This window comes from Cariama cristata, unplaced genomic scaffold, assembly GCF_000690535.1.
Source record: "Cariama cristata isolate BGI_N322 unplaced genomic scaffold, ASM69053v1 scaffold40402, whole genome shotgun sequence".
NCBI lineage: Eukaryota > Metazoa > Chordata > Aves > Cariamiformes > Cariamidae > Cariama > Cariama cristata.
Window position 1 is genome coordinate 12,284 of NW_009606232.1, and position 21,451 is coordinate 33,734.

Consider the following 21,451-nt stretch of genomic DNA (forward strand, 5'->3'; position numbering starts at 1 on the left):
AGAGTAAGCCACTAGAGGTGAACCACTCTGAGGGCAAGATCCTGTCTACAGAATTGTGAAGCCCATAGCTCTGCATGTGTCTCATGCGGCCTCAGAAGGAAAAGTCATACAAACGATAGCTCGCGATCCCAAGTATTTGATAAGTGAAATGTGTGATGGAACTAGTAAGACCGAAATGCATCAGAGAGTGGAAAATTGATTTGGGCAATATCTCTTAGCGTACACTCCTCTTGCTTTCATTTCCTTTCATGTAAACTTGCAGGTTCTTTCAACTTGCACCGTCAAAGCTCATTTGAAAGGTCTATGCTAAAAATGTATTTTGAGAAGTATAAGGTGTCCAAGGTTTCTCTTTCCAAGTAAAACACCCCCCCTTTTTGGCATGTCAGTAAAGCTTTATTAAATACGATACTTAAATACACTTTTAGCTATACTGTCTGAAGTATTAATCCACTTTTTGCTACAATGAGTTTCTCTGAAAGCTGTATCACTAATTGTTCAGCACAAATTGTCAGCAAGTATTCTACTACCTATCCTCTATTCAAGTTCACCTTCAGCTGCTAAAGAATCTGAAAGGCGGTAGCCCCTGCCCTCCCTTTTATGCCCTGAGGGAGAGGAATGGAGGGAGATACGAAATGAATGTAGAATCAAATGACTTTCAAAATAAGGCTAGCTGCAAGTGCAGCGTGGATGGGAACACCTGTGCAGCCACAAAGATGTTGCTACATTGTGTGTGATTCAAAGTATGCATGATGTTCCAGGAATTAAAAAAGGATGGAGATCAACTCCCCTCTTTGAATCTAGTAAATTAACACCTAGGATAAGCACTTTTTTTTTCTTTGTCTGACACACAAGGAGATCTGCACCTGGGCAGAATTGTGTACATGAACAGAACACCTCAGAATATAAGTAAAAAAAACCAATGTCAATAGAGAAGAACACACTTTGAGAACCCAGGAAGAATGTAGGTCTAAAATGTAATGGCTCACTCCTGAGAGGGCATGCTGTTACAGCTGCCAGTATGCCAAGTAATATGCTGGGAGGGAAAAACAAGGATTCTACTGATACAGCACCAAAGGGAGTTGCTGTCATTACCTGAACAGTATTTGTTCTTGAACAAATAGATACTCTCGGTCCTGAAGCTTGTCAGTGGTGATCTTTCACCGTGACAGGATATGTTCCAAGTTAGGAATGGGGTCAATTCAAAAGAAGACCAGCCTTGGCTATAAAGCAAAATGTTAGCAATATGCACTAATAAAAGTGAGGCTGCTGCTCCCTTGCATTGAACCCTCCCAGTCCTGGGGCTCTGGCTTACAGGATAACCTCACGTGACAACAGACACATTCAGCTAGAGGTTGTTAAGGGAAATAGAACAGTACTCCGGTCCTTACCTTTTGTCTCTTTAAAATATCAATTAACTTTAACTGCTTTTTAAAGCCTGTTATTAGCTCTCCTTTTTGCTTCTGCAGTTTCTTGTTTTCTGTTTTTAATTCTTCAATTGTTTTGAGTTCTTGGTTAACTACATCCTACCATGGGAAGAAAAGGAGAAATGTATTATTTATGAAAATGGTGCTTTAACCAATGAAACTTGGCATTATGTAACAAGATGACAAGACAGTAGCCATGCATAGCATTTCTGAAAAGAAATGGGATTAATCAAAATATTCCCACATCAAAACTTAAAGAAAATAAAATCTCAAAGATAAGAGCCACATACTTCTCCCTTTTTCTAAACACATCTAATTTTCATACAAATGGGGAAAATCAGAAAGGCTATAACTTTATTCTGTACATTCCTTCCTGCTGCATAGGTTGCGATAGTGTCATCCAAGATAACTTATCAAGCCCTTTGGTGACTTGCTCCGAGTTAATTTTGGGATTGTCTGTAAGAGATATGATGCTTCCAAAGCTGATGAAGCCTTTTGTCTCATTCTAGCGTTACTGAGTGATTACAGATTGGAACTTTTTTTCCCGAAGTCACTGTACCTTATTACTTTGCTTCAGTTTATTCAGCTCCACCTTATACCTTTCTGCTTCTTCCAGGGCTCTGTTTAAGCGAACCTCTGTTGCGCTCTGACTGGTTGCAGCCTGCTTTTGTACACGCTTTAGATTCTCCAATTCCTATTTAAGAAGCAAACAATAAAAACAAACATGACAAATAATGGTATTTTAATGAATCCCATATAGACGACATATTTACGGCAAGGCTCACCCTTAAAAACTGAAGAATCTGTGGACTTCTTTGGCCTGCAGATAGAATCTGTCTCAAAGACAATTAATTCCACTGTTAAAACATCCCTTTTTCCTTTGAAATCTTGAAAAGGGATCTTTCTCATCTTTGTTTTAAACTTCTCTTAGAATAATTGTGGAGCTAATCATGTAAGACCAGAGGATTGACACGAAAACCTTGTATGCTCAGCCAGAAAGAGAGAAAATGTGGGTATGTCCACTCTGTGGCAGATTTTGGAATGTGGCTAGTATTCCTAGCTGCTTCTTCCCACTGGTTCCTTTTACTTCTTTTCCCTAGAGATTACTACATGCGATGACCAACAAAAACCTCAGCCAGCCTACTGAAGACGGCTGAGCGTAGCAACTATTTCATCTAGCAGAAAATAGTTCATCAAGTGTTTATGGCAAGAGTGAGAACAGTTCCCTCTTGTCTCTGACGATAGTAGTTCATAGTGCTGTAAGTGGGGAAATGAGAAAGAGACCAGGTTGAGGAACAGAATAATGAGTTTAAAGATCAGGGAATACAGATAAAAGACAAAGTAGAAGAAATAAACAGTTCTGGCAGAAAGAGCACATCTTGTCATTTGTGAAAAAGAAATAGGCTTTTTTTTAAAGGACCATCCAATTTTTACTAACAGGCACAGAAAGATTCTTTTAACCAAATCAGGGTAGAAAGGGGGCTTGTTCTTAACCTTTTGCCCTCAGACTGCCTTATTTCTGAGTAATTATTCTATTTTCTCAATTCCACACCAGCTTCTGTGGTGATTACTTATGATTTCCACATCACTTACCCAAGAAATACATACTAAGTGATGAGTATATGCAGCAAAGACGTTCTGGTAAAGTTATGACTGCAGCAGGTATTTCTGCGAAGCTTTGAAGCTTCTCCACAATGGATGAAGAAAACAGGAGAATAAGATGTATCTCACCAGTCCTCCAAAATTCTGCTAGTGCATGTGCCTCTTCCAAGAGTTCACAAAAGCAGATGTTGCTTCAACATTTTTATCTTGTTGCTAACTTTTCTATCTGATTGATTTAAGAAAAGATGGGTGAAAGCCTGGCTAGTAGGGCAGCAGAGCCCCTGCCTGGAACACGTGCACATGCATCATCAGGGAATGCAAATTCGTTTGCTGGAAGTGACCCCCATGTTTCCAAAGAAAACAAGCTGCACAGCATGCCAACCTCCTTGTCTCGTATCAAGATGATAGAGCTGTGAACAGACTCAACTAAATCTTTCGTGCTATGTATTTTACTCTGCATTAATATTAAAAGCTTTAGAATATAGCCTTTCAAGCATTTAATGACCAAAAAAAAAAATAGTCTGCATGCAATGCAAATTATGTATCAGCTAATTATATCATTTAATGAAAGAATTCTAATAATTCTTTTAGGGCCTGTTGATATTTACTCTCACACATGATAACTTATCAAGGATTTTTTTGCAAGTCATCCAATGAGGGTATAACAATATATTGTTAAATATATTCGACTCCCAAGTTTTTCATCTTAAAAACGCCTAAAATAAGTATTTTATTTTTATAAGTAGTCAAGGTTTCTGCCAGTTCTTCAATACTTTAAGTAAAAGCTGGACTAATTTTCTCATACAATGTTTCTCTAACAGGGGGGGAAAAACCTGCTGTGTTCTAAACCTTCATCCCATTTCAAGCTCTGGATTCTCTCCACTGTTCTGGCATGGCTGAGGCACTTGAACATCAGTAGGGGCTGTGACACCAACAAATTCACCCATGAGTAACCCTCCCAGCAGGCTTGCTTTCCTCCCAGAAAACATTTAAGAGATAATGTTTGTTTAATATCAAGCCCTTCTTCAAGGCAAATCGTAAAACCCCTGCACAAAGCCTTAAAAGGAATAAGAGCACAACTTTGGGTTTTCCCTGACCTTTATCTAACATTACAGCTAGCTTGAATTAACAAGTGAGAGAACACAGAGGAGGCAATGTTCTTGTAGACAGGTGGTGAAAAAAGACAGGAGAGGTGATAGCATTTATTAGATCAACTAGATGGGAAAAAGAGGAATGCTGGAAAGAAGAGGATGGAATTTCAGGGAGCATTAGAATTCAGCTGCTGCCTGAAGTGGGTGTTCCAGCAGAAATGTTCGCAGAGACCAAACACCAAGAGAAGGAAATGTAAAAATAACAAACTAATTGCCATGTTTCAGTTAATTGTGAAAACTAGGTGAGAATCTTTGCCTAGGCAGATACAAAAAAAAAGTAGTCGAGGCATTAATGAAATTGCATAAATTGTTGATAACGTAAAGAAGCTCGGGAAAGCATATATCACAACTTGAGTCTTCCATCATTTATGTTGCAACAGAAATCGCAACAAAAGCAATAAAAACACAAAATTCAGAAGTTACGTTTGTGCTATCTCAACTATACAGAAAACTTTCTCTAGACTGACAGTACAAGTCTTGAGAGTTTAGCAGCACAGCAATACAAATTTAGGTCTGCGTTCACAGGAGATTGTTTTAAAATGGATTTCTAGACTTAATCTACAACTACATAATTAATATAAAAAATAGCATTGAATAATACTTCATACCTAAAGAACAGAATGGTTTTCAGATTGCTAAATCCATAGGAGATTTAAGCTGTTACTGCAAAATAATTTTTAAATGCATGGTTTTGGCAGTTAGATAGTTTTTTATATCAGAAAAAATACACAAAACTTCTGAATTAGCAGAGAACCATTCATTACGCATACTTGTCTTTTTTGCCTTCTTAGTATTTTAAAGAACTACAACTATTTGTCATGATCATGTCTGACCAGTAACCTTGAGAAATTCTGGAAAACACAACCTATTAGGAATAATTGAAGCAACTGAGGATGGTAAATCCAGAGCAAAGACAAGTGAGGAAAGCAACCATATTTTGGATATGGCAGCTGTATAGTAGACTTTTTGTCACAACAGACATCTCTTCAATACTGGGATAAACTTCCTCACTGTGACTGTGTACAAGAACCAGCATAGACTGTCTATGGAAATTGCCATCACAGAAGGCTTTAAGTACAGCTTAAACAAACTTAGGTCCAGGATGGTTTTGCTAGAATCCATCCTGTCTCAGTTTAACAGAATGGACTAAATGACTTTGAAAATCTCTTAGCCCTATTTACTGTGAGCTGATGGGTAGTATGAGTACTACTACTGAACATTTTTCCTGACAGAATCAACAATCAGGGCACTTATTTAAGGGAACTTAAAACCTCCAAGTATCTGCACAAAAAGAACACGCACACACTTAAAACATTTTAGTTTTAAAATGCCAGAACTGCGTAACGTCAAGATGAAAGCATGCCTATACAAATGCACAGTACGATTTAATGGCAGTATAATGAGACTTTGTTAGGCTGAGTTGTGTTCTGTTTTTCCCAAAGTTTTAAATGAAACATTCTTCTGGTTATGTTACATGTACTACACAATACTATATAGGTATTAGATGATTTTGAAGTCAGCCTCTCTAGCTCTGAGTAATTAAAGAAAAACACATGCTGCTCTTAAGTTCCAAACAAATAACGCTGTGTATGCAGGCCATCTGCTACAACTAGGCACGTATACAGTTTTGCATATGTGGCCTACAGCAGGAGCCAGGTTAATTTTGATTCATCCAAATTGGAGCAGCTGGTTTTCAAACAGTCCATTTTCAAGAACAGAGACACATCGGTTCCTCTACCTGCAAAAAATACTAAAAACACTGCAGGTGTTTTTTTTAAAAAAAAACATTCACCAGGTTCTACAGTTTACAATAAAACTCTTATTACCAGAAGTAATTTTTAACAATTATAACTAAATCCAGAAAAATGAAATTTCCCTGTATTTTTCGATTCCTTTGTGAATTTGACAGCAGTTTCTGAAAAGGTTGTTTTGTCTCTTGCAGGTCTTTTACACCAGAATCTAATTTTAAAATACAGAAATATATGACTGTAGAAGCAGAAGAAAAGCAATTAGCAAAATACAGTTATTTCTTCCTTTAAAAAAGTGATTAGACTATTTAAAAATACAATTTCTAAAAACTATTATCAGAGATTGAAACACTAATGGGATCATTGGCTATGAATCTATCTAACTAGGGTACAGAGGGTGATTTGATGCGTTTTTTCCCTTTCATGAGATAAATGAGACTAACATCTGCAATACCTTTTCTAGCGCAATGACCTCTTGTTGTAACCCTTCACTTTTTTTGTTTGCTTCTTGTGACAACATCTTGTACTTTTCAGTCTGACAATGTTGCATACTGATTGTTCGTTGCAGTCTGGTGTTTTCTTCTTTGGAATCTTTAAGCTGAGATTTTAAATTCTGATTTTCATCATCCTGTTTGACAGTAATTAGGAAAAAAACCCGAAATTATTGCAAGGAAGCAGTAGGATAATGCGATGGAGATAACTTTTTTTTTTAAATTACGTTATTGTAAAATGTTTAGATCCTTCATGATGGATTTCACAACAATTTTAAGAAAGGAAACAACTAAGACAAACTAAGAAAAATCACCAATTTACTGGGACAATACTTCAAAAAACAGTAACACTTCTATTTAATTTTCTGCAGTTTTTTACTTGGAACTGTCTTGTAGCATTATGTAAAACATTTAATTTCTCATAGTTCAAAGGTTTTGAGAACTAACTATCACAGTGTTGTAGATAATATGAATAACGATTTCACATAGATATTTTGTGACATTTTGGTGAGAATAGCTAAATGCACACATTAGGAAAAATTCTGGGAAAAATAATATAATTACTGATAAATCAATCCATTATGTTTTAGGAGATTATCTGGTTTTGACTTAATAGCAAGCTAATGGTCCAGGATACATCAAGTATTCAAGATTCTTTCAACATCAAGTGAGTCCTGTATTAGATTCATGACCTACTGGCAATTACATCCCACATTAAGCATTATAATTTCAAGGCATTTTTCTTTTCGAACCTTTTAAACATTATAAGTGAATACTAATGTAGGTTATTTCAGAGATACATTATGCCCTTCATTTTTGTAAGAAAAAGAAATCAAGGCACATACAGAAATGGAGTGTCTATGAAAACAAGTCTTTCTCTCCTGTCCTCTCAGCCCCTAGGAGCGCATGCTTCTCACCTGGGAAATATATGTTCTTTACCCTAAGTTTCATGTGACCGCACGCACCTCAGAAACTCCCACTTCTTTATATTTAAAACAGATTTACTGCTTCATTATAAAAATTGGATTGTAAATTGGAACAAAACCCAGAAGCTATCTCAAGGCTTTGCCAATATAAAATTTTTGTGACCTTCTGAATGGAATATTTTCACACCAGAGAAGCTAGTACCCAAAATTATACATTTACATGCAGAATGCTATGGGAGCAGGACAAGAATAGGTACAAGGTTGTCTTCTGTCATCTGCTATAGTAACTGAATTCTGTAGCATTTTTGGCATGCAATGACAAAGTTCAGTAGGTACTGACAAAATTGTATTTGATTTGAAAAATGAAAATATCTTTAAAATCTAATGTAACAGCTTTCTTCTGATCACAGCGTAAAAGGATTGAAATGCAGAACTACCTGTATTGATAGAAATGAAATAAAGTACAAAGTACAGATATAAAATATCAAAATCTAATTCCTTCTAAAGATTTTCTCCAGGTACCTATCTCAAAAAACTTATTTAATATCATCCTGCTCCTTAACTCTAAAAGCTCGAGAGAAAACATACAGGTAGTTTGCCTTATGTTCTGAATGTCATCATCACGTTTGGGCCTGGGGAACAGGTGGAAAAAAGCACTCAAGCACTCTGTAGTTAAGAGACAACAACTAAGAATAATCTAATTGTGTAAAATCAAAAGTTAGTTCAAAAACCTTGCTTGATTACAAATTCATGAAAAAGAGGTGATCCCTCTGGCAGACAGATGCAAACTATTTAAGGTTTTGCAGTTCAAGAGATGTTTGAGCATCACCTGAAAACATATTGCCAGCCAGTGTAGATCGTAAAATTCACTTGCAGTATACTCTAACAGTAAAATACCAGTGTAGCTTCACAATGCCTTAATTTCAGTCTGATCTGCCCAAATACGTAATTCCAGTCCTCCGCATCAAGTGTAATCTTGAGAATGGAGAAAGCCTAATTTCTGTTTTGATTGCAATATTCCACCTAAAGTGGATCACAGATCAGCTATTTCCACACTTCATTCCACTGAGGACACCCAAAGCACCTGACTAAATTTCCCAAGCTTTTTTATTTCTCATTCTGCCATAAACATCCTTCTCCTCTCATCAACCAGCTCTGGGCACCACTCATCTTCTCTCTGTATATCTAAATCTGTATTTGACTGCTACCACATCCTTCTCCTTTTTCTCACGCTTCGGTAATGCTCTCCTTCCTGGCAGTGATGGCTAGGGCACTCTGCAGCACCACAGTGTCCCTGCAGCTGGGGCACGTCTTCATTCCCAGTGATTCTTTCCTGCCTCAAATTCTTTTTCATTAAGTGTATTTCACAAGCTTTTAGCCCAAGATCACATTTATACAGAAATTACTACCCTTGACTCTAAATTCTTATGAAATTTAAAAAACCAGAACCTTAGCTCTTAATACATGAAAAGGAAAGCTTGAGGGAATTCTGTTGTGACTATTTGTTAAAGGGGAACCTACTCCATTTCTACAGGTAAGAAAACTCAAGTCTTACCTTTCTCCTGCATTCGCACACTACACTGTCCAGCTCTTGCTGCATAACACGTAACTTTGCCTTAAGAAATCTATTTTGAATTTCTGTGAACATAAGAAGTTATATTTAATATCCACAAGCACTCATTATTCAATGCAGAAAGGAAGACTGATATAAGAACTCACTTTCATCTTCTTGTTTTTAAAAACACACTACATATTTTTATAATTATTAAAGAGAAATAGGCAAATAAAAACTTAGATTTCTAAATAAATGCGGCAAGTTTCTCATTCTTAGGCAAAGCTTTGTATAGATTTTTCCTCTTAATGACTGAACTCTTTAAAATGTAAAAGACTCGTAATTCTCAAAAATGAAACTTATCGGAAATTTTTGTCATACTATGCTATACATTACCACATTCCATCAGATGGAATTCAACGAAACTATTGTAGGGTATGTCTACATTGCAATCAATCTGTAGCTGCAATTTGTTTAGTTACACCTAAAGCAGTTTTAAACTGCTAACAACAAGGAACTAAATGTAGACTGCAAAACCCTCCTTATAGGTAAATGCCCCTCCCACACAGTAGTTTATGCTTTTTTTAAGTACACTGCTAACATTATTCAATTAATAGTTTTAAATTAAATCAATTTAATCAAATGTTTTTTCCAAATGAAGTACTTTCTTGCTCTTGGACAGCTGTCATGACCAAACAAGGTATGTGTGAACAGCATGTTCTTTTATTCCCTATTCCCCACCCTTTCCTCTATCATTCGCGAGGCACTCCCCCTGAACTTCCACAGGCACAAAGCACAGAAACAGTATGAGGATCCAGCTGAGCAACACACAAATAACCATTATTCACAGTTGGTACAAGTGGAAAAAAATAAAGTGGAGGAGGAGTATCTGGAGCCGAATGAGAAGGGATGGATGGGTACATGCATCATTTGCTGTAACAGGAATTCTTTTAATTTCACCCACCTTCCCTTATCAACTGTCAATTGCAGCTGAAGTTGTAACTCTGCAGAGGCCAATAATAAGTAGGATTTAGGAAAACATCATGAAAAAATCAGATGCAGACTGACTTCTTTCCTCCTGTTACATCCTTGCTAGCTTCTGGTAACTAGTAGCTATCCTGAGATGAAGATCATATTGAAGCTATCAAGCTTGATACTCTTTCATATACTTTTATACTATTAAGTTGTTTGATTTCTTTCATAAAACATACTGTAGTTTGGCATTCACAATATCCTGTGGCGATGAGTTGGCTAATTTAATTATGCATTATGTGAAAGAAAAACATTTTGTATAGCTTGCTTTAAATCCAATTTAATGTGGCATTTACTAGTGTTTGCATTACAAAAAGACAGCTTTCCCTTTACCATTACTGTTTTCATTACAGAATCTTTCATATTGCCCTCAATTGTTTTGTTTTCAGATTGAAGACTCAAATTCAAGTTGTTCCGTGCTTCTAATTGCTACTATATACTCTTTTCTGTATCTTTCCTAGTTCTACATCCTGGTTTTGAGATGGGCTGTGCAGAACTGTGTGTCATGCTCAAGATGGAGTAGCATCAGTTCTATAATAGCACAGTGGTAACAGTACAATATTTTGTTTTCTGTTATCTCCTGAAGGATTCCAAACAATCAATTTGCCTTTTCTACTGTGAACAAGCAATAAGTTTATGCTTTTGGAGAAGTCTTAATTAGTAAAAACTAAACAAAGACCAGCTCAGAAGTAGGTGTAATTGGAGTGGTTTTTTTTAATCACCATTACTTTGCACTCTTTAATGCTCCATTCTATCACCTCACTTAGTACTATGAGATTCTTCTACAATACTTCAATGTCAGTTTTAACTATCCTAAAATCATTTGTTCACATACAAATTTCTTTACCAGCTATCATTCTTTTTTTTCCAGATTATTTTTCTGTATATTGAACAATGTAAGCTCCATGACAGATCACTCTAGGGCTGTACCACTACCTGCAAAAACTGGTTGTTTCTTTTTACCATTTTGTTTCCTCTTTTACTCAGTTATTAGTCCACAGACAACTCCCTTTCTGTCTCAGACAGCTCTGTGCCAGTAACAGCACTTAGCAGTAAAGCCTGTTGAAAAATCCAAGAGCACAAGTAGAACCAGATCAGCCTTGGGAGGTGGCTATGATCCAAAATTAGTCTGAATTCTCACAAGTGGTAAAGATAATTAAACAATTAGCTTCCTAATTGGTCAATTTTAATCACCTGATGAGGCTGAGAAGGGGGAAGGGTATCACTTAATAGGATGGTCTTAGGTTATAAAGTAACCAACAGTTCAGGAAATGGTAAGCAAGAAAAGGACATTTCAGAGACCCTGATACCCTACAAGAATGAACAGGTATTTTGAATTCCTGAAATAATATGAAGGTTAATGTGGAGTGCCACAACATATTCAGGTATTTTGCTCATATGTGGGGGGGTATATTAGATAAAAATAGAGCTTCATCTTCAGCCTTCTATGTGTCTGTGTGCTTCTATCATTGCTTGTTACTGCAGAGTTGCATTATAACCCACAGAAACAGCCCCTGAGTATCTATGTCTACTTCCTTGTGAAAACTGTAACTGTTCTGTGAGTTTGACACTGCTAGCATGCTCTGCAATAACTTATTCAGCATATTAAGGAGGCATTCACGGTGTTCTAAATAGTCAATATAAAATTTTAAAAGCAAAAATCAATCCAGAGAATTTTCATTTCATCCTTAAAGTTACAGAAACAATTCTCCGTACTCAAATATGTGCCTTTGGTCCACAAGACCTGATTACTAGACACCAGTAATAACTCTCGAATTAGCCTGAATTTATTTGGTATAAACTTCCAATGCAGTTCAAAGCAATTTCTTTTTAGTTCAGGAACAAGAACTATCAAAAAGGTATCTGAGGATCTGTTTTGGGAGACTTATTAACAGAATTACAGGAGGTTAGAAATCAAGCTATTTCTGTGTTGGCATGCTTGTTGACATCAAGCTGTTAGATTAAAAGAAGAGGTTTTGGGCATTTTGTAGTAGTGTGGTGGATCTCTGACTTCATGCTTGCTTTAGCATTGTAAGAAACTACATAAACTCACTTTTGTCACACCAGAGCCAAAAAGACAGATGTGCATCATGCCTTTAGCTTCACTGGCAAATGCTGCAGTCCCCTTTCCTACTTGATTTCTATGACAAACATAAACACATCATTTGGAGTGGGAAAGTATCTGGAGGATTCTCATTCAAGCACTGTAGCCAAAACATTACTTCATTTAAGCCACTTACTAGGATCCACAGCATTGATCTGAGGAAAGGCTTTTTTTCTCTAATCTGTGCAAAGGGCTGAAGCACATCTTTTTGGAAATACAAGCTTCGCATCATGCATTTCTATTTCCCCAGTGAAATGAATCAAATGTTACGCACATATTCAACATATGAAACCATCCAAGTATCTTCCTACAAAGGTGGAAATCAAGATAAAAATTCACTTTTTCCCCCATGATTATTCATATGCGACCTGATCTTCCTCTAGGACTACATAAAGAAGAAAAACCTTCTTTTCCTTTTCCTTTAACTTAAGGGCTTTAGAAATTTCCCTGTAATTTCTACAGAAACTCTTCCTTTATTTCCTCAGGAGAACCCATTTCTAACAGTCAGAAAATAAGAATAAAAGTACTTAACCACGGGAGGAAACCTACCTGCTCCAATTTCATTTCCAATGCTTGGAATAATACCATCATCTAGACAATCTGGTAAGCCTCCTTCCTCTAGTTTTTCTTCAATTTTGCTTATTGCTTTTGCTAAGGAAAAATCTATGCAGTCCTCCAGTACTGCAACATCATCAGCACTTTGTACTTCCAGGTTTCTTATTTTTGAACTAAAAAAAAGCAAACCCTAGATTTTAAATTCATAATAGAAAAAAAATTACAAAAATAGAGCTTATTTGCTATTTTTAAGAGTATACAGAGTTATATACGTAATGCAACTTCATTGCTCACATTCATATGAAAGATGCATTGATGACATTTTCTCATTTTCTTTATGGAAGATAACTTTACCATATTCCACATAAAAAATTAGAGGATTTTACATATTATAATGTAGGAGGCAGAGCAACCAGTACCATTTTCTACTGAGAAGATTTTGGCATGGTTTCCTTGTCCAACCACTTCGTAACTAAAGCAGAGTAAAAGAAAGAAACAGAGGAATGTTCTCTTGGCTTTAGCTACTATCCTCTGCCTCAAATTCTGCTATTTTTCCCTCTACATGTTAACTTCTAGAACTCTGTCCTCTCTAGCTATTCTCCTACCTTACTGCAATTTCTGTATCATTATGCCTGGCCTAGGAAATTTCATTGATCACAGAAGCTGCATACCAAAGTTTTCATCAAACCAAAACACAAGGTATGTGACATCTGCTACATAGGGTATCTCCTCAGCTTACTTTTACAAAAAGATGACATTAGTTCCCACAGGATCTGAAGCTCCTAAGTTCTTATTCCAACACATCCTCATCCCAACAGAGCCTCCAAACTCCTTCTAGCTGCCCTCTCCCACATTTGGGTTCACCCTGCAGGTCCTGTATCTGCACAATTCCACTTCTAAATCTCATGACGTGGTGCCAGCATGACAGCCTCCCCTGAACTGCCTCAGGGAGGTCCAAAGCGTCCATAAGTGACTTCCAAGTCCTTCCTCAGCCTATGTCAATTCCATGTTCTGCCACCTTGCAGACAATTTTCATCCTATCCTGGTATTTGTCCATATCTTGTGGCAGTTTTAATTTGCTCCCAGGATTTTATGCATTTCTCTACCTTTTTCTTTTGTTCAGATCTCCATTTCTTGCCTTTATAACCTTGAATTTACTGTCTACAGAGCTGAAGATTTTCAGCTTGAAACCCCTGAAAGCTGTGGTGTTATTTACTGACTCTCTCTTGTCCTGTGAGCCTAAGATTCACCACAGTAGAGAAGACCCTTGAGGGCCTCATGTTTCCTATCACAAATCTGATCACAAATCAGTCTGCACCACCTAAGTGTGCTCTCTCATGTTGCCTCGGATGATGTATTTCTCACATTTGTGCTCATCAGGCATCCTTTCACTGAAGGCCTTAACAGAGTTTAGCTGTCAGCCTTGAGAAGTGCTCGAGCAGAAAGCAACAGTTTCATTGTTGTAATATTAATCACACATGTTCACTAATAATTTTTGGTGCTTTATGCAAGTAAACAAAGATAGCTACATGGTGGAGCCGACTGAGGAGGACAAAAAGTTTGATACATTTATTTATACAAAAACATATAAATGTAGAAGCATACATGAATAAAAATAACCTGACAGACAAAAATAGCAACTAAAATATTTCATTACAAACGAAGAGATGTGTATAATATACCTTGAAGTTGTTCTTTTTCCTTTACTTCCAGAGTACAGTCTGTTCTGAGCCGTGGGCACGGAAGCACATTTCTTCTTGCTTGCTAGCTATAATTTTTCAGAAAGTAGTGATTTTTTTTTTTTTAATTAGTTAGGAATCACTTTTTTCCTAGTTTTTTTTGTGTTTTTTTTTTTTTTTTCATATATTCAGACTCAAGGATACTTTTCAAAGTATGCTTTTCAAACTTTCAAAAGCACAATTTTTCAGTTTTATTTGCACTCGTCTTTATCTTGCAACTTTTCTGTCTGTATGCCCAAACTATAATGCATCCAATAGTCATTTGCTTGTGGGAGTTTTTGCACACATACTCATAATAAATTCATGCATAAGCAAGGCTCTTGGCTATTATCAAGATATTAACTATTGGCTTGTCAACAGAGTGCATTTATTTGAAAAATGCTTATCATACCTTCAAAAACATGCTATTTTTATGCATCATTTTAATCTCCTAAATTCCCTGTGGAAGGAAGATCTAACAATACTTTTGTTACTTACACCCAAATAAATATTCTTCAAAAATTAGGTGTTTTTCTACTGTATTCTGATAAATAACTGAAGACAGTATTTTGGAAGCTTTAGCTCACCTCCTAAAACATTCAATGTAATTGTGATTAGAGACTGTTTAGTTTGATCCTAATCTCAAGCTCCTCTCTCCATTTTATTTCCCTTCCTGTATTCAGTTATTTTGACTACTTGTTTATTATTACATCTAGAAGACAGTAGTACTGCCTTTAGTATTATACTGGTGGGGGAGGGAAGGGGAGAAAGGACAAAATGAAAAATGTACTAATATTTTGCACTTGGAATTCTCAATTTGTGCTTCAAAACACTGAGCACTTCCGTAAATGCTTTACAGAAGAGGAAACTCAGAACACAAAAATTAAACGTGATGTAAGTCCACTTAACCACCAGTGGCACTGAGAAACCCTGGTAACACTGTCCTTGTAGCACTGCTTTGAACATCATTTCCTTTTGGCTTCCTACCCATGTAAGTCTCCAGTGTGGCACAGCCTCAAAACCAGAATTAATATGTGGAAATTATACCAGAACAGAAATTAACCAGGATAGTTTTGACTTTCATACCTTGGCATGTGAATGTATAAGAGATGAAACTTCAGGACAGAGTGGATCTCTGCAGAAAAAAAAATTTAAAATAAATATTCACTGAATATGTGTAACAAAATAAATATTTTGCAATAAAAATTCAACCCCCCATCAGAATTGGGAGAATAACATTCTATATGTTTAGAATAAAAAATATAGCTAAGGTGGGAACATATACTAAGTTCAATCATAAATTCAGTCTCATTCTCTTTCCATTCTACTTCATTTGCTATCTAAAGCACTTGGTGAGTCTAGGGTATCTAATACAACAGTTTCAGATTCTGGTACATAGGTAATCTTGTCTCTTGCAATTCAGGTGATTGCTGCAACTATTGGCTTATTAGATCAATGATTCCCTGTACCAGGGAGTACTTAGCCAGTATGCAGAGTGTTATCAGCTTCAACAAGAGAGACTGACAATCCATTACCAAAGATCACCAACAGCTCAGTGGTTAATATGCCCACCTGACATACAAATATGTTAATTGATACAAAGAAAATCAAGATATAAACCAGTTTCCTCTACATCCTAAGAAGGAGTGCAATTGTATGCTCAGATTGACTGTTGTCAAGTCAATTGACAGGGACTGTCAAGTGAATATGAGGTGGGAGCAATTTATAAATTAAGCCTCACAGAATTTTCTCTCAAATACATATTACAAATATTGCATCCATTTTACAGATTAAAAAAACCAGGAATAAAAAAGCAGCTTTCTTATCTGCTTATTTGGCTGAAAACCATGCTTCTTAGTAACTGAACTTCAGGTTAAAAGATTATTGTTAAAATCTGCTGGAAACAAGCAGAAAGTTTTAGCATGCTGTGTACTATTCAGGTCAAGTTTCTTGTCATGTATAAAACCTATTTGCTTTCAGAATGAATTATATGAATCTGTCTTATTGCACTGAAAGGCAACTTTTTTACTACTCTTTAAATTTTTTAATTTCAATTAAAATGCTGGCCTATAAAAGATTTGGAATAAAAAATAAATTTCGGTCACATCATCACTTCAAGTTTTTTGCACAACTGATTTGAGTAAATATTTAGATCTTGCCTTTAAAAATTTCACAGACATCTATTCATCAACAAGAATTATCTGCACACAGCCCTGTATTTTATTAATCCAAAAAAAAAAAGCACTGGAGAAATCATCTCTGTGTGGTTGGCAACAGACTTCGAGAATAGGATGATTAGTTTTTGTCTGTTTACCCTATTTTCCGCATGCTTCCTTCCTATTGGCTAGCTTTAGGAGCATGCAGAAGGTGAGGATTTGCTGCCACAGAAATAGCAGTTATATGTTATTCTGAAAAATGTGAAACTACAACACTCTATACTCAAGAAAACACTAATGTTCTTTCCATCAATAGACTAATTTGATCCTACTATAGCTGTCTCAGGGCCGCCTTTAAAAAAAAAAAAAAAACAACAACCGCAAAACAAACAAACAAACAGAAAACTCCCTCATTGTTCACTAAATTTCTCAAACGTGTTTAACCTTAATGCTTAATGGTTTCTTTCCTCTTCCCAATACATGACAACCCATTTTTAAAACCTCCTATTACAGTTCTATAGTTGTTTGGTGAACGAAATTAATGTGTAAATCCTGAAAAGGTATACAAATAAGTAGCTAGAGTATTGTGGCAACACTGAAACAGAAGCTAATGTTTAACAATTCCATCTCTGCATGTAAACAGGAGATGCATGTGCATGAGCAAACCCTTTGTGTTTGCTAATCCTATTGAAAGCCTATAGCATGCTTGCCCATGCGCGTACAGTTCCCATCGCCATGACCCTGGCAATGCTCTGAAGAGTGAAAGTGTAAACAAAAGCTGATTTCAATGAGGTGTCGTTGGAGCTGCTTTGTCTCTGTGTAATTCAGGTTTCTCTGCAAAAATTATGCTATAAAAACTCCAGAATAACTTACTTTAAAATATGCACTGACTTGGAAAGTGACTTAAATATTTTTTGCCTTTTTTTTTTTTACTTTTTGGTTTTTTTTCTCTTAAGCTTTTTTTTTCCTCTGATACTACCTCTTTCTTTGCTTCAAATTTCAAATGGGTATTTCAAAAATATCTCAAGTGCTTCCTTTAGATTTATGGCCTATCTGCCTGTACAATTTTGAAAGAAAATTTTTTTTTAATTAAATATTTGGAACTAATCTAATTGAATTGCCTCAATGTTCACTCATGGATAATCAGTGTGCCTAATTCCTAGCACACATTTCTAATTTTTTTCACTACAGCATGGGATTTCAATTTTTCTGTCACATAAATGTTTACCAAAACACAGCCTGTGGTTGTTTTAAGGTGTTTTAATTTATGTAGGTAATTGGCAGATCAGCTGCTACTCTGACATGTTACTTGCCAATATTTTTTTTAATTCTTCCAGCACTCCCCTTTATTTCAAATGTATATATAATCAAAGCTATTAACTCCCTTTGTGAGGCTGAACACTCCACATTACTTCATAAAATAGCCCTATAACTCAACTCCAGTTTGAAGTTCTTAAAAATCTTCTGCCTACTGTTCAAAATCCACCAAAAAGAACATAAAACTAAAGCAAGATCCAGAATTTATTTGCAAAGCATGATTATACTGATAGCACATGGAGTTTCTTCTTTTTTTTTTTTTCCAGTATACAATTGACAGCTATGGCTTTAAAATAGCTCAGGAATCACTTTAACTATAGTAGCAAACTTTTGCTGGTATAACCAGACAGAGGTTTGCTGTCACACATTTTTGTGTACTGAGAAACCCTTTTATGTTCACAAAAAAAAACCCTCACTTTTTGTTTTTGCCTCTACTGTGCACAAAAGTAATTATTTGATCATCTTTAGCAGACTTTCATATATACTATTTCAAAACAGTTTCCCACTGCAGCTTAACCATTTGAAGCACCTTGTAGTCTGACCCTGTATCTTTGTTATCCAGACTAGCAGCATCATAAATTTAGGAACCTAGCAGATCAGATCCTTGATAAACTGTGTATTAGTCTATCTTAAATTCACCCACTTCCTGTACCATCAATACACAAACCCTTGAACTACTGAATAAATAATAATGCCACTGAACAACTCAGTAAATATGGCTATGTATCCACTCCAGAGCTAATGGGCTTGAACATACAGGCCAAAACTCACAGTTGTATGTATGTTCATACAGGCCAAAGGCATGTCGGCCTCACAAGTGTAATGATATCCAAGTTCCAGAGGGTGGCAGCTGAATGTTTGTCTGTCTTAGGTTTTTGTGTCTTGTTTGTTTTGTTTTGTTTTGTTTTTTATCAAGCACTTCCTGTCCCAGGAACATTTAGGCCAAGTTAAATGTGAACTAGTATCTATTTCTTCGCTTTGTCAGCTGAACTGGTTAAAAACCATCTACTGCCGAGTGTCTACTGTTTTGTACTGCAAAAAAACCTGTTACCTTACCTTGCTTTTTTACAGGTGTCAGCATTACTTAGCATCCTAGACAGAACATTTCAGCAAAATTAAGACTTCCTTGAAATAACAACACTTACTTAGTATCAATTGTTTCAAACATTAGGAAAAAATTTAGACTCCATCAATCCAGTATGCTGCAAAGATAGATAAAACAGGAGCATGACTAGAGCACAAGTCAGGGTGTGCAGGATCAGTGTGAAAGATTACCCACAAATTACACGCAGTGGTTGTAAAGCACATACCTCTGTCTGTCGTCTCCACATGACTTAGTGTGTACTGAGACTGGTCTAGACTGTTGTTGGCCCTTCTTTATTAAAAAAAAAAAGAAGTCAATTTTGAAGGAATATAATCCATCAAAGATGAATTACGTATTTGTAAATCACAGATCACAACTACTACAGTCTACTAGGGAAACTATAGTCTACTGTGGAAAAGAACTTCTCAAACACAGGAAAAGGTGGCTAAAAATTAAAATGCCATTGCTACATCCAACATTTATTTCTACTCCAAAACATGTAATTGCCTTTTGCTCATAAAACTTTTGCCCACCTTATCATCATCTGAGATGCCGTTACCCTCCCTCATTTTTCTCTGCAATACAAGAGTAGCAAATGCACAGCAGGTAGAACAATTTTTGGTTTCCATATGGTGCAATAAGCCTTAAAAATAAACCTTTATTCATCGAATACAACCATAATTGGACACTGATATGTTGTACGTACTTTAGAGAATAATTCAGTCTGAATGTTCAGATAGCTTCTGTGTTGCTAAGTTACAGTTAGAAAGCATAATCCAGAACAAATTGCAGTTGTCCTGTTTGGTGTTTTGTTTTTTTGTTAAACTTAGACTGTTTTTCTTTTGTTGTTAAATGTGTATCTGTGCAATCTGGCAGTGCCATGTGGTATATTAAGTGTCCTAAGAATATCTGATCTTCTGCTGTATTTAGAGAAGAAAAAAAAAAAAAGTGGTTTTGTTGCTGTTTTTTTTAAAGGAAAGAGACTAGATGCTATTTTGGCCACTTCATCTGCCTCTGTTCAAATGCCGAGCAGTTAGCCTCAGTTTGTCACAGCTCAAGAGAAGAATGTGTTTTCACAGGACATAAAAATGAAGTTTCAACAGTAGGAAAAGTGCATACAAGTATAGCTTTCCAGAAGACTTAATTTATCTTTTAAGCCTTATTTATTTGACTGAGTGCATTTACAATGAATGTATCTAATATGCAGAACACCTTCTCCAAACTGTTTTGGGTATAAACCAAACCTCCCCCATTCCCTCGTCCAATTTTCATATAAAAACTTGACTCTATCTGGTGCACAGCCACACCAATGTTAAAAGATAATACTGGCAATAAACCAGTATTTTTTCTGTTTTAAGAAAGTTTCCTTCTTACTAACCACATATCTTCTATTTATGTTGCTTATTCTTTGAATTTCTTTCAGCTTGAACAATGTAGATCCTATTTCACTAGGATGCTATTGCAACAGTATCTGGTTTTCAAATACTAATTTTTTTTTTTTTACTATTTAAGACATAAACCCACCTACAGATACTTTTCTTAAACAACTAAACAAGTTTTTCATGTGGCTTTATGTATATATCTGCACAAATGCTCTATGCATCTGTGTGAACATCTACGTACCTGATGAAATGATACAAAAACTATATTGGATGTGTTTTTAGTAGAAGTTTACAATTTTTAAAAAAAGAAATGAAAAGCTTAGATTGCATTTGAAACCAAAATACTTTTAGTTGTCATGGTCTAAAATTCTTTTGAAACTTGGCCCTGTATGCACGTGAATCAAGGCTAAATTATGTAACAGTCTGCATAACGTACTCACCATTACTTCTTCAGCTTGACGCACTAATTTTTCTGGTTTTGCTTCTAATTCTGCATTCAGTCGCCTGAAAGAGTAAGAATGCTTCTCAGAGTTTTTGAAAGATTTAAAAGAAATGAATGTAAGCATGACAGTACCTCTGCCTCGACTAAGTGAAACTTTAGTAACTTCCACAAAGGAACACCAAAATATACTTCAGGGTATCAATAAAGTTACATTTCAACAATTTCCTGGGTTTCTGTCAAATCGATAGTAATAAACCACCTATACCCATTAAACAGTAAGGTTTAGACTATAATTCCGAGAGGTAAAGACTGTGTCCTCATTTTTGGCCATGTCATTGCTTAATACACACTTTACATCTTCATTTCCTCAATGCTTTCTGTTTTTAACACAGTCCTTACCTTAAGTATACTTAGCAGCAGGGTTTGGAGAAGGAGTCATGTACGATTACATTACTTGATCACATAATGAAAATGTATCGCTGTACCTATGTACAGGTTAAAATACGACTGTGTTCTTGCATACTTCACTTTACAGCTTTCCATGCAGTGTGACTTTCTGAGACGTGGCTCCTTGTACACCCTCACCCTTCACAGGGGCTGAGAACTGACAGGTAACAGAGCGAGTGCTTGTAAGTGTGCTTTCACTGCATTTGTTGCAAGCTTTAGAGCTTTTAAGCTTTTTTTTAACAGGCTTAAGCACTTATATATTCATAATTTAAAACTAACGTTAGTGTTTTAAATGCAGAAAAACCTGCTGTCCAATGTCG

At 36.0% G+C, this 21,451-nt stretch overlaps 1 protein-coding gene across 1 annotated transcript in view; it reads right to left on the reverse strand.

The window, feature by feature from the left end:
• TEX9 (testis expressed 9) overlaps positions 1-20,746 on the reverse strand; it is a gene marked incomplete at its 5' end in the record, with an annotated part of 23,297 nt that extends 2,551 nt beyond the window's left edge. The window contains 9 exon segments of the mRNA XM_009696273.1: positions 1,389-1,523; positions 1,984-2,118; positions 6,380-6,553; positions 8,898-8,980; positions 12,580-12,758; positions 14,268-14,345; positions 15,382-15,438; positions 19,087-19,151; positions 20,683-20,746. Coding sequence (XP_009694575.1) covers positions 1,389-1,523; positions 1,984-2,118; positions 6,380-6,553; positions 8,898-8,980; positions 12,580-12,758; positions 14,268-14,345; positions 15,382-15,438; positions 19,087-19,151; positions 20,683-20,746 — 970 coding nt within the window.
• Between the last annotated feature and the right edge of the window lie 705 nt (positions 20,747-21,451).